The sequence below is a fragment of the Ictidomys tridecemlineatus genome, chromosome 4 (assembly GCF_052094955.1).
Source record: "Ictidomys tridecemlineatus isolate mIctTri1 chromosome 4, mIctTri1.hap1, whole genome shotgun sequence".
NCBI classification, from domain to species: domain Eukaryota; kingdom Metazoa; phylum Chordata; class Mammalia; order Rodentia; family Sciuridae; genus Ictidomys; species Ictidomys tridecemlineatus.
The window spans coordinates 45,347,349-45,365,733 of record NC_135480.1 but is presented as its reverse complement, the minus strand read 5'-3'; the positions used below and the strand labels follow the sequence as shown (position 1 = coordinate 45,365,733).

Below are 18,385 nucleotides of genomic sequence, written 5' to 3'. Positions count from 1 at the left end.
GGGTAGGGGAGGAAACAGACATTGAGGAAGGGTGGGGAAGGGGACCTTTGGACACTCACCAGTGTGCTCCGCTGGGCTTGGGAGAGTTTGGTGGCCACAAAGTACTGGACAGGGGCCAGTAGAATGATGACAGCTGCTCCAATTAAGGCACTGACCCCAAGGATGTAGTAAAGGAGAATCACACCCACGATGATCTGGGGGAGGGTGGCAGGATGAGTTCTCTGACCTAGAGGCTGCCCTGCCAGGGGACAAAATTCCCTTCCCCAGTTCACTACAGTGGGACAAGCCTTGGTGCCCAAGTTTCCAAAAAGTCTTGGGAAGAGAGTGGGGCATGGGAGGATGTGTGACAAAGCACTCTCAGAAGGAAGGATCAACATGATGGGCTCTCACATGAGCCATTTCTGGGCTGGTAACTAACTGCATTACCTGCAAGGCTGCCTCACTCTCAAGCCTATTTTCCTGATGGAAGGGTCGGAGCTGACACTGCACCGGGAGCAATAACATGTTTTGTTCTTTGTGCTGGATACTGAGGCTGACATTTTACTCTCATTGGAAAAAGGTGATCCCTGAACAAAGGTACAAAATTGCAGCATCCATGATGCAGACAAAACCAGCCCTTGGTGCAAGGGACTGTTTTTCACTCTCATGCTTTTGGTCTCTTTAAATTTTTAGTGAAGCTGGCAGATATTCTTTGATAAGAGAATTCATTGTTTCTAGATTTATGTAAATGACTGCCTGCTTGTGAATATTTATGAGAAGGGTAAATCATTCTCACCAGTCCCCAAAGCACCAAGATGACAGTTTCCCAGGTCGCCATTAAAGGCAGGCACTTCGTTTATAGATACAGGGCATACTTTAGAACATATGTGCTAGCTTCCTTAGTTGGAAAGAAAGAAGAAGGATAAAAAGTCACCTGGGTTGGCCCTGCAGTCCCTGAGCCCTGCACAAGACTAGCATTGAGCTCCCTGCACCACCCTAAGGTTGGAGTAGGTGGCAGTTCTGCAATTTCCATTAATCACAGAAAGCCTCCTGCAATAGCAGGTGTCCGAGAGGTTCTGAATTGACCCATCATCACTTGCCTCCCAGGGATTAACTAATGTTATATGCTGGCACAGGTGGGCAGAGGGCCTCGTTAGGAGAGGAACCTCCTACCCTGGCCAGGCCCACCCTGTCATCCACCTGGAAAGTTCTCCCGCATCCAGTCCTTTTCCACATGAGCTGTTTTCATAAGTAGGCAGTTCGGCTGTTTTTTGGCAACTGGGTTTATGCCAGACACAGAGAAACCTCTCAGGCCACCCTGAGCCACTAATAAGGTACCTATTGGGGACCAGTTCCTGTACCCACACCACCTCCAAGGGACTGGAAGTGACTGGGGCAGGAGCTAGGGTTACACCTATTGCTCCTAGGCTCCTTCTGATGCTTCTATGCCCCTCCTCCCCTGTGCTTCCTAGACTCCTTGGTCCATTCCGTTCTTCTACAGTGGTTGGAATGGCCCTCTTGGGAGATAATAAAAGAAATCACTAATTCTAGGTGTGCAAAGCAAGTATTAGAAATTAAAGGGGTTATTTTGTCTCCTATTCACAGGTTATAAAGTATCTTCTGTAGTGGGGAGATCACAGTCCCTGGGGTTTTTGGCCCTGAGTTATAGTGCAACCCCACCACTTATCAGTTATGCAATCTTGGGCAAATTACCTAACCTCTCTGAGTCTCAGAAAGTCTTCATCTTTAAAATGGTGATTATAATGCCTACTTCACTGGACTGTCATGAAGATTAAATGAACCTCTACAATAGGTACCTAAAATAGTACCTTGCATGAAGTGGGAGATCGATACAAGGTGGATAACCTTTCTTTAAAATATAAAAGTCTCATGGGAGCCCTGTCACAAGGGAACCATAGAAAGGAGATATGTTGGTAATGTGCTGTTATTAATTCCCTATGTGGCCTTGGACCCTTGCCCTCTCTGGGCTTCAGATTCATATGGAATGAGGAAACAGGTTTCTACCATGGCTGAGTTCCTTAACCTTGATGCATGTCAGGGGACAGCCCCTAAAATTGCATGCACATGTGTGAATAAAATTTTTTTCTTTCCGAGAAATAGAATTTGAAAAGTATATGTAGAAGAGTGGTTGCCTAGAACTGGGGGCTGGGATGAGTAGACTGCCAATGGGGACAGGTTTCTTTTTGGGGTATGAAAATGTTCTAAATTTGTGATGGTTGCACAACTCTGTGATTATACAAAAATCCACTGAATTGTATCATTGTAAGTAGGTGAATTATATCTCAACAAAGCTGTTAATTTTTTAAAAAGTGTGTTACCAAAAAAAAAAAATAGATTATGCACTAGGAGAGCCCTTGGGACTCACACAGGGAAGGGGAAAAGGAGCTAACTGCAATATTATAAAAAACCTCTTGTGCTCTGTGGCAACCAGGTTGCCCAGAGAATCCTGGCCAGGCTATTTCCTTGCCTTGGGGCTGAGATGATATCAACTCTTTTTTGAAGGGTGGTGCTGGGGATCGAATCCAGGGCCCTGCACACGCTAGGCAGGCACGCTACCACTGAGCTACCTCTCCAGCTCTCAACATTCAGCAGTAACTCCTGTGTGCTGGCCAAATCTTTAAGTGGCAAAAGTTATAGTGTTGATTAATTAAAAATGAAAAACCAACCAAGTGTAGTGGTATATGCCTATACTTGGGAGGCTGAGGAAGTTTAGGAGCTTGGGGCCAGCCTGGGCAACAGAGCAAAAGCCACCTCAAACAACAACAAATCAGAAATCACATGCTACTTCATGATAAATATGCAAAGTAATTAAGTAGTGCAGATAAAAGTCTCTGCCCCCTCTCTTGTGTGTAAGGTTTCAATTACACAAAAGAGAGGGCCTGGGACAGGGCCAGCACAGTCACCAGCTAGTACTCTGAGCAATGATGTACATTCAATAAACACCATGCATACTAGTAACAGCAACGTAACAGGTTCAGTGGATGAAATTTTATAAAACAGGTTGTTCAAGGGGACACAACAGAAAGAACGTGTGGGTAAAAAGCTGGTGACTGCATTAGACGAGCTCTCCCGGCCCTTTCGTGCTTTTGCAGTCATTGCTCCTTCTTGGCAGAGGGGAGCAGGGCAATCTGGGCATGCATAGGTAGTAATGGTGACTGCATAGACAGCTGTTCCTCCTGCCCTACGCTGTGTCTTCTCTAGCTGTCTCCCTGTGTGAGTTGCTGCTTCTAGTTTCCTTTAAAATATTTTAATTCTACGTTTTACAGGCAAGGAGGACCAATACACCCCACTTAAGATTAAGGTTTAAACAATCTGTATTCCAGGAACCAATGGATTCTGATAAAATCTCACTCTCAGAAAATACTTAGATGTCAAGGGATCTGGTGTTTCAAGTGACCACTGCTGGATACTCTGCTTGGTGTTTACCTACATTATCTAACTGAATCATCATTGCAACTACAGAGAGTAGGAATTGTTCCCCTCTCACACACATGGGAAAACCAAGGTTCAGAGAGGCTAAGTATTTTCAGAGCCTGTCTCATCCAAGTCCACACACCTTCTACACTAGGCCAATCCGGTGGACCCTGAATCCTCTCTGGAAATGGGTCTGGGATTTAAGTTTCTGGTCTGAGCAGCAAAGTGAAAATTCATTCCCATGACAGATATCAGATTTCATGGAGGAACAACTCCAGAGATAAGAGTGTGTAAGAGGCCAGGATCAAGTAAGGAGGATTCTCCTACTAACATCCAGGAAGGATGTGTCTGCTCCTGGGCCAGTGCTGGAAATTGTCCAGTTTCAAAACATATCACATTTTTAATTTAAAAAAAATACACACTTATTGAAGAGCTTAGAAACAAATAAAGAAAACAAAAATCACTTGCAATCCTATCTTGGGGACTTCCACTTCCTTCTTCTGATTGACTTTGTGCAATGTATATATATTGACTTTGTGCAGTATATATATTGTATATATATGCATATTCAGTTTAGTAGGAAGCCTACTGCACATACTATTTTGTAACTTCTTTTTCTTTTTTTGTTTAAATACATCATAATCCTAGTGACTTGGGAGGTGGAGGCAGGAGGACTGCAAATTTGAGCCTCAGAAATTTAGCAAGACCCTGTCCTAAAATAGAAAGTAAAAAGTGCTGGAAATGTAGCTCAGTGATAAAGCACCTTTGGGTTCAATCTCCAGTACCTAAATAAATAAAGATACATCAGGATAATTTTGTAGTGTAATTAAGCACTTTGTTATAACATAACTTTTAGTGTCTGTAGAAATGTTCCACATGTGATTATTTTTTACAGTTTATTTAAAGTTGGCTGTAGTTTCAAAGTCTTAATGACACAGCCATCTCTGATTATTAAGAGATGGTTAGACACTTGCAATGTTTGAGATACTAAAGGGACCCAGGGGTACACCTCATGGGGACCCTAAGGGGTAATAGATACAGGTAAACAGAATGGAAAATGGTGAGTGCCTAGAAACTGGACACATGCCAACAGATCATGGTTTTATGTCCTGCTGCCACCCCCATTCCCCAAGCACACATTCAGTACCTGTACTGGCATAGCCCAGAGGTTTGGGCACAAGAAAAAAAACCACATGAGTTGGTTGGTGTCGATGGCCACCAGGTTGCAGATCTGCCCAGCAGTCATTTCCCCCATGGACAGGTTGGAGGTGGACAGGTGCATAATTTTATTATAAATCTTGGTCTAGAAGCAAGAGCAGAGTATTTCACATTCATCATCATCACCATTCTGTTCACCAGCCCAAATGCCACGGTTCTGGAATGTGCCAGGGTTCCCCATGCAGCCTTAGAGCAGTTCTATAAGGGGCCCGTGTTCCCATTCTAGTTTTACAAATGAGGCAACTAAAGGCTCAGAGAGGGAAAGGGCTTAGTTACAGATCAAGTCACTCAGGGAAGGAGCAACGAAATGAGGATGCCGGGAGCTCCTTTCCAGCAAGCAAGGTCTCTCCCTTGAGCTACAGGACTTAATTGGCTCTTAAATCTTAAAGGCAGATCTTTGTGTCCAGCTGTACTCTTGATTTACCAGGGGCCAGTGGAGAACACATTTCAAAGCCATAAAAATGATGAAGTGGGGAGCTGCCTGCTACAATGTGGCCTTGTCCACCCTGGGGCAGCAACACACTCTGGGATCAAGTCAGTCATCGGTTGAGTCTTGAAACAAACCAGGATTCAATCTTGGAAGAGCGGATGTGAGACATGACCACGAATGCTAGCCAGTCACTCCCAGTACCATCCTGCACTCCAGCTACTTCAGGACCTGCATGGGGCTGTCAGGGAAGAGCCGTGGTAAAGGTTTCCCATGAGCTCTGCGTCTAACAGCTTTATGTGCTGAGTGAGTGTGCCTCCCAGAAAGATTGCAATTTTCAGGCTATGTGCTCTTGAACAAGGAAAAAGTCATTTCCGTCTTAAGTGTCCTAGGGATGCCTCCTCTCTAATGCAATTCTATTGTGCATCCTGCTGTAAAGTGGACTCCTAGTCTTTAATTTATCTTTTTATAAACTCGGGATTTTGGGGGGTGGAGGGTCATATTTTCTTAAAGGAGAAAGCTACTCTATGTGGTCTGGGAATTGATAGGCTTCATGGGTAAGGTTTAAACTAAGGACAATGATATTTTTGGACAAATCTATGTACTTCTTAGGTTATGTGGGATAGGGTCTTAAAGGATAATCACCTACTTTCAATGAAGTGGGCACACAGAGTCAACTGTCAAGTAAAGCACTATTAAGTAAAGGCTGGGACACATAAAACTGCACACCAACTGAGAGCCAGTATACATTTTTAAAAATTATATATAATTCAGGAATTTCACATAATAACTTTCCATGCAAAAAAAAAAAAAAACATGGTTATCCTCAAACTCATGAAGAAACAGACTCTCATCTATGAGTGCAAATTCTCTGTAAATAATTTTCTGGAAATCTCTGAGGGGAAGAAGGTTTTCTATTTTCTAATTAGTTTCCATGATAAATGCCAGTATTTTCTTTTTTGCGGCATACGGATGAGTCTCTCTTATTAATGCAAAAGATTCGGTTTGATAAAAACAATTACATGCTAATACATTAAGAAGCCACTTTTGGCTCTTTTAGTGTAATTGGAAAATTCTGGGCTGGTGTGATTTATGACATACAAACAGAAAATAGATTTAATCACAAAACTATCCAACCACAAAATTGGTTGCAGTTGTACAAGTCTGTCTGTCACTGGAGGGGTCTGAGCAGAGGCTGGGATTTTTGGAGAGATTTTCTAAACTGAGCAACAGTTTGATTATTCTTAGCTTTGAAGTCCCCAGATCTCAGAAGGTTTTAGATTTTCCTGGGCACTTTCCACCATTCTTATATGGTGATGTCCTAAGGAAATACTCTGTTTTCTCCATGAAAATCTAGTGGAGGTGGGCAGTGCTTCCTGTATAGCTGTTCAGGTTTTGTACTATACAACGACACCAAGATAGCCAGGGTTCAGTCCCTGATACTCTCTCCAGCCCAGAATGTACCTTTCTCTCAGTTCCTTTTCAACAGAGCCTCTGATCCTAGCTGTCACAGGACCAGTCAATGTTACTGATTCTGAAGGACATTTTTGAAGGATTAGGTGGCTTTGGGATTTTACTACAACTTCATGGAATCACTGTGTATGGAGAATCATTTGGCTGTCCACTCTCCCCATTGCACAAAGGGAGCAAGCAGCACACATGGTCTCAGATGATTGTGTAGCTGCTGTATCGGTTCTGACTAAATGTGAAAAATTAACAAACTCCTGTCTTCTTTAAACTACTCTCCTAGAGGGTTCTCTTTCCAATCACTGAATCAGAATTCTAATGGAAACACTGTGGCCTGAAGTACCCTTATCACCACCATCTTCAAAGGGGCCTTGAATCCTCCCTGGCTTTGATGATCCTTCCCAGCAACTCTGAGAAGGAATCCACAGAAGGCAGGACCAAGAGTTTACACCTAGATGACACATCAGACCGACAAGTCTCTCTCATTAGTGACCCAAGATTTAAGAGCTCAAATAGATCTTAGTGGAGGCTAGGTAGATCTTCCATGTCTAACACATATCTGTTTTTGCACCCAAAGAAGATTATTTGGTAGCAGAACTCTGGAACAGCACCCAGAGAATGATTCTGAGGTTGCGTCTGCACTCAGCAAGAATGCCATGATTGACTGATGGGTGATGTCTGCCACGTTCAAGGGTACAGAGGCCCAAGGGCTGAGCAGTGGACATCCCAGGTCTAGTCCAAGGCAGAACCAGAGCCAGAAGTACTGACTACATGGCCCAGGTCCCACTTTTCATTATCCCACACTGCTTTCCTAATCATTATTTCCAAACACTAATGAAAGGCAACAGATATAAATTCACAGCAGAGTTTTTCTTGAGCAAACAATGCAGTTCTTATTGTGAAGTGAAAAAAAAAAATCATCATCCAAGTACCTGTATTGCTCCCCTCAAGTTAATTCCAGTTTCAATGGCCACATAGTAGGATGCTTGTAGAAACGTCCTTTGCAGTAGGAGGGCAAGGAACAGAAGCACGGCTAAGACGTAGGCATTAGCAAGGAACTCTTGGGATGAGACAAAATAAACTCCGAGGAATTGTGTCTGTTGGAAAAGAATGTTCAGAGGTAGTGCCATTGCCAGCAAAATGACAACATCAGTATGTATCCCTGCGCCATCATGGCCGTGATTAGTAAAAGACCCCGTGCTTACAAAGCCTTGTGCAATTGTTTATGAGCGAAAAATCCGACTGGTAAGTCCAACTATACGTTCTTCTAACTACAGGGAGGGCAGCTTGTACCCTCCTCATCTTCCACTTGGGGGAAGGGAATGAGGCCTACTTCTAATCTCAGACCCATAAATATGACTCTCGGCATTGTGGCCCAGGAGAGATGACTCTCAATGGAACAAGAATAAATAGAGCAAATCACAGAGAAGCCAAATCCAGAACTGTTAGAGCAAATCCCATGATGTGTTCTCTGCTGCAGAAATGCAATCAACATCTGCCTTGTCCCCTACTTACCAACAGCCTGTTGTGCGGTAACTTCTGGGCAGAAAAGACCAGTGGGAAACCTGGCACTGTGATGCTCCCGGGGGAAAGATGGGAACTCAGCGCTTACAATAGACTAAAAAGATTTCAGATCTAAGCCCCCTCGGGCCCAGCTGTGGGTTCCCAGGACCCCTCCTTTCAAATGGAGGTTCTTTCTCTGCACTTCTAGCAAGATTTCAGATAATACCCAGTGAAGGAAAACATTTTGCCTTTGTTGCTAAAGATACCACAGAACAACAGTGTGTCTGTTTCCAAATTCAGCATCACTAGCTCCCAGGAAAACTTTGATCTTGATAAGTTCATCCCTCTCCAGCAGATGCACATCAATATTTCCACGAAGACAGAACTGTCCCCTTCCTGAGACTCTGCCCTGAACTTTGCATGCTATTTGGAAGGGTGTGGGAGCTGCTGCAGGGTAAAAAAGAAAAGAATAAAGTGATGAGAAGGAGCACAAGGGCATGTCCCCAGCCAGGATCAAGCTGAGTGGGGCAGGGCTCTCAGTGGAGAAATTCCTGGATCCAGAAATTCCTGGATCTTGGCTATAGAGCTTCCTGATGGCAGAAAGACCCCACTCTTGGTTTAAGAGGGGCACTCCAAACCAGCTCTCATTGCTCCCTGAAACTGTCTGGTCTTGCTTATAGATGTACCTCTTAGCTTGAAGGGATGGGGGTCTCTCTCTGTTGAGGGAACAGGAAAAAGACACAGGGAGACCACTGAGGGATATGTGCAAGACTCCAGACAAAGGCCCTACCATGGATGGACCCCTGGGATCTCTGTCCTATTTACTTATGAACCAGAGGGAAAGACAGAGGCAGGAGGTAGAAGGTAGAATGGCAAAGATGGGTTGGTGGCAGCAAGAGGGACCTTAAAATTAGGCCACAGGGGAGAGACTCGATTTTACAAAGGAAGAAGGGGCAGGCGACAGAGTCAGGTATAGAACTTCATTCTCACAATGCTTCATGAGAAAGGTACCATCACCACCATCACTGGCCCCATTTTGCGCAGGAGGAAATGGAGTCTCTCAGCATGGTTAAATGGCTGTGCCCAGGCCACATGCGGGTCAGGAGACAACATATGGATATGAATCGGTGTGATCTCAAGACATTAGCAGAGACCCTCCACTTAAGCTTCATCCAGCCCATTTACCCTGAGTCAATCCCTGACAGGTGCCTGGCTCAGGACACCCCGGCCTATTTAACATGCCCTGGGAATTTTCTGTTCCACCAAGCCTTTCCAGAGACCCAGCTCTGGACAGTAGAATCCATTATTTTAAAACAACAAAACACATCGTGGGCATCATCCCAAGGGAAATAATTTAACATAAGGAAATAGTTGTTTGTCTCTAAATGAGGGTAAGAGGAGATGCAAACCCCACACAAATGTCTAGCCTTTGGGAATGGCTGGGGACATTATGATACTCATGGGAACACAATGCACCCAAGACTACCCATCAGCAGGAGAGCTCTTGAACAGCATGGAACACCATATGTGCTGTGTCACAGCAATGAAGAGACTCACAGGCTGAAGAGTGAGGGCAGGAGAGGTCAGCTGAGCACACGTGATGGCTAGATTGAGAGTGGTCCTCAATATTTGTACACTTTTAAAAAGCAACAAATTCTCTATGGCGGCTCTAAAGGCAAAATCTTGGTTCTTCTCTCCCCTAAAACACACCTTAGGCCTCTCCCACAAAAAACAACAACAGCAACAAATTTCTGTGGGTCAAGAATTTTGTGACCCATTTAGAAGAAAAAAAAAATGAAAATCTTGCTGCAGGTGTAAATCATGAGGTCATGATCATACAGAGGTATGACTGGAATTGTCCCCTTCTGTATGCTCTGCAGCTTAAAGATGGTCACTTGGGTTCTTGCTTTCTATTTTTACAGGGGTCAAAAGGTGAGTTTTCCATCTGGGAAGCCCTGGGAAAAAAGCTAAAACTATCTTTGCCCACAGAATATCTGACATTGTCATCATTGTCTCTTGAAGGAGACATTTTCAACACTGAGTTCTCACTCGAGCTGGAATGGCAATTATTAAGAACATGAGGAGTCATAACTGCTGGTGAGGATGTGGGGAAGAAGGTCCATGCTTACATTGTCGGTGGGACTGCAGTGCGGAGACTCCTCAAAACACTAGGAATGGAACCACCATATGACCCAGCTATCCCACACCTCGGTTTTATCCTGAAGAATTAAAATCAGCGTACAATAGTAATTAAGCCACTTCAATGTTTAGAGCAGCTCACTTCACAATAGCCAAACTATGGAATCAATCTAGATGCCTGTCAGTAGATGAAAGGATCAAGAGAAAGTGGTATACATACACAATGGAGTGTTTCTCAGCCATGAGAAAAATGAAATAAGAGCATTTGCTGGTAAATGGATGGAAATGGAGAACATCATGCCAAGTGAAATAAGAAAGACTCAGAAAATTAGGGTTGAATGTTTTCTCTCAGATGCGGAAGCCAGAAAAAAATAAGGGAAAGAGGGCAGTAGAGGAAGGGATTGGATACCATAAAGATACAGGGAAGATTAATGGGGTAGAAGGAGAATGAGAGGGAGGGAGGAAGGAAAGGAAAAGGGGAAGAAAATGGAATAAATTTAACAAAATGTTATATTCATATATAAAAGTACCAAAGGGAATTTCACCTTTATGTATATGTAGAAGAAAGGAAGTTTAGAAGAGAAGGGAAGGGAGAATATGGGGAGGGAGGAGGGGAAGAAAGTGGGGCATGGGGATGGAAATCAAATTCTTTGCACGTGTGATTTTGTCAAAATGATCCCAAATACTACGTATAATTATAATGCTCTAATAAATATTTTTTAATTCAAAAAAAAGAGACAGTTTCAAAGGGATGGAACCTGGAATAGCTAGGTTTTGGTTAAGTAGGAAACAGGCTGGCCAAGAGGTTGGGGTGCTGCCCAGGGGAAGTCTAGCGGGAAGAGGGTCCTAGGACAATGGGTGTGAGGACACTGGCCAGCACCCTGAAGGTCCCACAGCTGGGGAGAAAAGACCAAGGACCACAGCTTGACATTCGTGGCAGATAAAAGCTCTGGAAGCTTGTATGTCCTAGTTTTGCATTTTCACATGCTCTCAGGGAAGAAGCTATGTTTGTTTCCAGGGCTTTTCCCTGGAAAATAAATACTTTTTAAAATTAACCAATGCTTCTGATCTTTATGCCCCATGGACTTTCTACAGAACTTGTTGCACACGTCCCCATTTGGCTGTTGAGACCTACAAAATGTAAGTGACTGCTGAAGAGCATAATGAGGATTAGTTGCAGAGGTGGAACCAGAATTCAGGACTCCCGCCTCTATGGTTCTGACCCTGTTGTCCTCTTGGACAGAGGTATGATTGGAATTGTCCCCTTCTGTGTGTTCTGGAGCTTAAAGATGGTCACTCGGGTTCTTGCTTTCTATTTTGGCAGAGGTTAAAAGGTGAGTTTTCATCTGGGAAGCCCTGGGGAAAAAAACCCAAAACTATCTTTGATTGCCCACAGAATATCTGACATTGTCGTCAAGAGCCTGGACCTGGAGGTCATCCATATCTTAGTTTGAATCCCAGCTCATCATACATTAGCCATTGTGTCCTTAGGTAAATTCTTGACCTCTCTGAGTCTGTATCCTCACCTATAAAATAAGCCCATCAAGGGTATACTTCAGGGGCTGGGGTAGTGGCTCAGTGGTAGAGCATTCACCTAGCACATTTGGGGCCCTGGGTTTGATCCTCAGCACCACATAAAACAATAAATAAAATAAACGTTAAAAAGGGTATACTTCAGAGAGTTTACTGCCAGGATTCATTATTCATTACAGAATTGATTTTCCCAGTGTCTCCTGAAGGTCAAGCAGGAAGCTGGGTGCTAGGCACATAGAGATCATTCAATGCAGTTCCTGTCTGAACTCTTGGGAGATTCAGGGTCAAGCTGGAAAGAGACAAGGGGTGCTTTGATGTGGGAGCACAGGGTATGATAGAAGCACGGAGGGGGAAATTCTAATTCAATCAGAAGGCTTCCTAGAGGAGATGGCATTGAACGGAGTCTTGGTGGCTGAGGAGGAGCCAATGGAGTGAAGGTGGGCACTCCAAACCAGAGCAGCAAAGAGGCCAGTTTACACAGACACCCCAAAGTCACAGCAACACCAACACATTTAAGTCCTTTAAGATACCCATAGTGGGGGCTGGAGCGGTGGCTCAGTGGCAGAGCGCCTGCCTATCATGTGCGAGGCACTGGGTTCGATTCTCAGCTCCACATATAAATAAATAAAATAAAAGTCCATTGACAACTAAAAATTATTTTTTTTAAAAAGATATCCATAGTGATAGCCCAAAGTATAGCTCCCCAAACAGGGATGAAAACACATGCTACACACACACACACACACACACACACACACACACACACACACACAGAAGGGGCGGGGGGGAAAGGTACTCTGAGGGACAAAGGAGAACACACATAAAACTATAAAGAGAGCTCATTCGGGAACACACTCATACAATTCACAAGCCTACACATTTGCCCAGTGAGGTTTTTAGGCTGTTGAGGTTTGGCCCTTAGGTCAACCCAGACTGTTCTTTCTTTTTCTGGCTCAGCTGACCGCCCTGAGCAGGGCTGGCAGGTTTCAGACACCAGAAATTCTCCGTGAATCCAATTCTCTCACCCTCCAGCCAGATCAGTGGCATCTGCGGCAAGGTGACAGATTGGGAGTGGGGGGTTGGGCAGGAGAGGGGGATGGAGAGAACTAGATCGTGGGCGGAGTCCAGCCTGGATCCCAGCTTTCCCTAGGGAGTGATGGGGAAGGTGCATCAGCGACCTGTCAGGTCATAACAGTAACTAAAGAAGTCAGAGAGGTCCATCTGTGTGGATGCCAAGTGCCAAGTGTGTCTTGCCAAACGGAGTGTCGTGGAAGTGGGGAGAGGACAGGGCAGCCACTGATAAGGAATAAACAATGGGTGTCCGGTTGTGCAGACTGCAGTAGGATGGATTCAGGCGGGGCTTCCTCATCCAGTCACTGTTCACCACCCAGCAGAAGGGGGCTTCCTTCTTCATAGGTTCATAGGACAAGAAAAGCACCTGACTCTGCATTAGATCTGCTAGGAAGCAGGGAGATGAACCAAATAAGCGCAGTAAATGACCCCTTTCCCCCATTTTCTGGACTCAGAAGCCCGAATGAGAATCAAGCCATATCCCAGGCAACCACACCATTGAGCGCTCTTTTCTGCAGATGCTGGAGAGTGTATTTACTTTCAACTCTCGTTTCTATGTCGGAAATTTGCTGATTGTATTTGAGCTGCAGGGAACAAATATTAAATCTGATAAAGCCTGCTGCCATTGAGGCAGGGCCATCTGTCCGAGGGATTTATGTGTTGATAAGGAACTGGGACAAGAACATTCCAATGAGAGAGCAATAAATCCTAGGGTTTGTGTATAAATAAAGAGAAAAAGAGATGGCAAAGGTAATGCTCAGATGAACTAAAAGTTTAAGTGCTGTTCTCACCATCTCTGGAACATCCTGCTATGCACTCCCACCTTTGAAGAATTCTCCAAGGGTTTTAGGAAACACAGGAAAAAGAGGAAGATGTGAACAAGTTGATAAGGGCTCTGGCCCCTGTCATTTCCCCCTAATATTAACAACTGGCTTCATGTAGCTGTAAGATTGTCAATGGAGAGTATTCTGGGGTTGCTTATGTTAGACTAAAGCTGACACTTCCGTGGATAAGAAAAGTGACCACTCCCCCCTTCTTTTTTGGGCCAAGTAAAGACCAAAGGCTCCAAAGGCCAGAAAAGACCTCAAAATCCATCAAAGTTTAAGTAAGCAAAATGAATTCTCACACTATTAATTGAATAAGAAATTTCCCCATATGTCCAACTCCTGTCAAGGTCCCATTCAAACACCTCTCCTCTGTGAAGCTGTCCGTGACCACTGGCTAAACTAGTCACTCCCTCTTTTCACAGTTTCAAGTGTAATCCTCCTTATAGTTATATGGAACAATACAGCATAAACATATTTTATAAAGATTTCTCTCTCCCTCACAATCCTTGAAGCCAAAGTTTATGGTTGGATGATAACAGTTAATTTAGTAACTTGATCGAAAGTATCCGGACTATGCATTCAAATCCTAACTCTGTTACTAACTAGCTGAAAGACTGGGAGAAAGCTACTTAACATCTCTGAACCCCAAGTTTCTGATCTGTAAAATGGGGATAAGAACACATATCTCATGAATATGAATATAGAGATTATACCCCAATACTTCTGTTTTAAAAAAAGAAACCCAAAAGAACCAAAGAGTTCTTTTAGAGATTCAATGAGATAACATATGGGTGACCCCTGTGCACAGTGAGGTATGTACCAAGCAGACACTAAGTGGGTGTTACTGTGTTAACAGTCCTCGTCCTAACCAGTGCTTCCATATTCTCACAGCCCCAGCTAGGTCTGGTACACAATAGCTTTCAATAAATATTTGCTGAATAAATCAGACAAACAGATTTGGTACATCTCATATTTCTGACCAAGAATGCTCAGCTGACTAATTATATCTCCAGAAAAATTAACATATACCTCCTGAGGATTAACTGCAATCTGCAAGTTTAGCAGTGGTGAGATAATTAACATTATACAAGGAGTGTCTTAAATTATTAAGAGTCCTACTTATTAATTCTCTGCATCACTTTTGGACTGTCTGGGTTAAAATGTTATAATGACTTCTTCACGGAGAAAAGAAAACCCTGAGTCTTATAAGGGTTGAGAAGTTTTCCATTTTGTGGTCATCTGAACTTAAGTAGCTGGAAAGAATCAAGTACCCCTCCGCTCCCAAAGTGGCTGCCATTGGCCCTCAAGCAGGGAAAATAAACCCCAGAAAAAAATTCTCTCTTTTGTCCAAAACATTTCAGTTTGTAGCATCTTTGAAGATGGAAAGACCATTGGACATCATCTAGTCTAGTGGGTTTAAAGTATGTTTAAGCAATGGAACCTTTTGTTAAAGAGAAGCTTTAATGGAAAAGTCCAACATTTTAATAGAACTAGGGGAACTCTGAATGAAATTTGCAGTTGAGGAGAAAAAAACCCCACCCATGGAGGCTTCCTTCATCCCTTCCCTCTGATAGCAGTCTCCAAGATGCTCCTGCAGAACTTAAGAGCTAGGGGAAGCAGAATGGAAGAAGACAGAGTCCAGCAAACTTTTTCTGAGTCAATTAGGAGGACCAGGACATAACACACAAAACAAACCATAGGAGCTCTAGGCATAGGGCAAACACATGAACTTCCTGTAACTTTCTGATTGACTTCGCAAGAGGAGCAGTTAATGGCAATGATGGTGGGGGTAAGCAAAGCCAAGTGTCATGCAATTCTTGAAGCACAAGTTCACCTCTTGGCATTTTGGTTGTCCAGATACAGAGCATCCTCTGCAGGGGGATGTTGCTAAGGGCTTTGTGCACATGTACAATGGCCTCTTGCAATCTCATGCACAGCTGTGTAGACAGCTGTGAGATAAACAAGATTTCTAAAGGGTTCCCTGCCCTAACCCAGGGGCAGCCTACCTTGGGCTGGAAGTCGTGGTTCTCCTTCCCAAGGTGATCCACAATCCCAAAGATGCACAGTGGCCCGGCAAAGCCCAGCAAGTCAGCCAAGATACGGAAAGTGCTGCTCAGGACCAGGCGCCTCCCGAAGGCATGGCAGAGTGCCCGCCAGATGGCCCGGGCACCCTGGGTGCTCTGTGCATCCTTCCGCTGCCCAGAGAGATTCATAGCCAGGTCAGAGTGACTGAGGACTCATTCATGACAGAGCCCAGCCTCCCAGAATTCCCCTGGATCCTGATGCCTGGGAAAATCCAATGGTTACATTCTCTGCAAACAGGTAAGCTCCAGGAAGAAATCATGGAATCACTAAGTGCATGGGTGGGGTGTGTCCTATCAACACCGACAGGGTCTTGATAGGGAAACTGAAGTCAGAGGATTGATCAAGATCACACAGCTGGTAGGGAACTCTCTGATGAGGACATGGCATGTGCCACATTCATTCATCACCACCCACCACCATGTCTGTCTTGGTGTTCCCATGGTGCCAGGGTGGAGGCAGTAAAAGATCACTGGACTGGGAGTCAGGAGACTAGTTCTGCCACCTACCAGCTGTGGGTCAGCTCTGAGCAGGTCATGGCCTTTGTCAAGGCTTCGGCTTCCTCCTCACTGATATGGGGAGATCTCTGCCTGGCCAAACTCATAGTCATTGTAGGGATCAGGCCAATGCCCCACATCCCTACTGGGTGAAAATCCCCTCCCTTATAATCAATGAACTCCAGAGGGAAGAGCATGGGGCACAGGGGAGTCCAATGGGATCACCAGGCCTCAGTTTCCCCATCCACAATGAGGATGTTGAACCAGATGACCTAACTAAACTGTAGGGGCCATTCCAATTGTGACCATCCTATGCATTTTTAGTACTGGACTTGTCCCTGGTTTACCGTGACTCAGGACAATCCTCTTTCTTTCACTGGACCTCAGTTTCCCCAGCTGTCCTACCAGGGATTTGACCTGATGCTTTCTGAGGTCCCTGCCTGTCACTCTAAACTGGTGTGCAGGGAATGGATGGTGTGGTCACACTCCACTGACCGCCTGGGCATCAAAGGCCTCGCAGAGCCGTCGGTAGTTGGTGAGGGCCCTCATGGCGATGGGCAGTTTCCCGATGGCTCGCAGGTCAATGGGCTTCTTGTGGGCTGTCTTGATGAAGGCATTCATCCACCAGTAGGTGCCCTTGGACAGCAGGTTCACGAACGGCTGTAGGAAGCGCACCCCCAGATCCTGCAGGTCCTCAGGGGGTTTTACCTCCCTTGGTGTCTTGAAGAAGATGTATCTCTGTGGAGCACAAGGCCATGGGGAATGGATAAGTGCAGCTCCTCACCACCCCCAACTTTGCCCATCAAGGATCAGGGCTGTGACATCCCACATTTGACTTCTAATGGACGTGGCCATCTCTAGCCTGTGATTATTTCCAGGAGAAGGATCCCTCAACACCTCTGGACCACTGATGCCAGGGCCTTCTCACTTTGTGGCTATTCACTGAGGTCCATTCTGAATCCCATTGGCTGGGCTGGCCTGGGTCTAGGCTGGGTTGGGGAAAAACAGGGGTCTCCCATATACTGTCAATGAGATAACATGGTGCCCACAGATCTGAGGGCACCACGGTGTTTCATGTGGAGTTCACAACACTTGAAGTTATGCAGAGCAGGTTCCAGTCCTTCCTCCTCCACATACTAGCAAGGTATTTTTGGACAAGCCTCATGGACAGTGTTTCTCCGCCTCTATGGGGGTGGAACTTGCTTCCAGGATTGCTGTGAAGGTCAGCCCGAGGGTGGGAATGTAAGGGGCTTTGTTTCCCCTGGATCACCAACCAAGAGCAAAGGAGCCAGAGAAATGAAAATTAAAGTAGCACTTTAGACTCATGGGAAGGCCCAGATGAGAAAGGGCCACCACCCTTTCTGGAGGGTGGGAAAAGGTATTCTCATTCATTGCAGTTGGACTGCAGACTTTCTGGATGGGCAATATGCAATATTGATTAAAATTTAAAATACACAGACCCTTTGACCCAGCAATTTAACTCCTTGGACTCTTTCCCATAGAAATAAAAGCAACAATACATAAAGATACAAGTATTTCAATACACCATTGTCTGTGAAGGCAAGAACTTGGCAACAAAGTGAAAGTCTATCAGTAGGGTGAAAACTGAATAAATTACAGCTCATCTACTTGATGGTCTATTATGCTGCCATTAAGAAAATGGCACTGACTGTATCGGTGTGTTAGAAGGCATCTTAAGTGATATTTGTTGGGTGAGAAAAGCATGATGCAGAAAACAATTGTATAATATGATGCGATTTTTATAAAATAAAGGGGAAAAGTGTATGCATTTTATACATGTGGAGCAAAACAATCCTGAATAGATATTTATTTAGATTGATGAGGGGTTTTATGTTAATAAAAACACAATATGGAAAGAAACAGGATTGTTCATCTGAGCTATGCAGGAAGATAGGGACAGGGGCAGAGGGAGGAGAAAGTCGGAGTCTGGGGTGGAGAAGAGAGAAGGAAGGGGGTGGGAAGACACAGGAGAGCCAAACACAAGACATGTGCGCAGTCATGGCTACCCATTCATACATATGTATGAGTCTATGAATACATTTAAGCACTAACACCCCTGAGATAAAGAAACGAGGAGAAGTCAGTGCAGGAAGTGTTTTTTTTTCCTCTCTGTGGGAGTCAACCCATTCTTCAACCTCAGCTAACCATGTCCTCACCCCCCACCCCTTGAGGGGCCTGGAGTAGAA

General features: G+C 44.7%; 1 protein-coding gene across 12 annotated transcripts in view; it reads right to left on the bottom strand.

The window, feature by feature from the left end:
• Window positions 1-18,385, bottom strand: part of Abcc8 (ATP binding cassette subfamily C member 8) — a 74,105-nt gene that overhangs the window by 45,250 nt on the left and 10,470 nt on the right. For all 12 annotated transcript variants that reach the window (XR_013437731.1, XR_013437732.1, XR_013437730.1 and 9 more), the window contains exons 5-9: window positions 16,674-16,916; window positions 15,606-15,794; window positions 7,459-7,623; window positions 4,562-4,717; window positions 60-194 (exon numbers count right to left, since the gene is read on the bottom strand). Coding sequence is in view for 7 of the 12 variants with exons in the window: in XM_078046400.1 (XP_077902526.1) it covers window positions 60-194; window positions 4,562-4,717; window positions 7,459-7,623; window positions 15,606-15,794; window positions 16,674-16,916 (888 nt within the window). In the remaining 5 variants the exon portion in view is untranslated. The remainder of the gene's footprint in view (window positions 1-59; window positions 195-4,561; window positions 4,718-7,458; window positions 7,624-15,605; window positions 15,795-16,673; window positions 16,917-18,385) is intronic.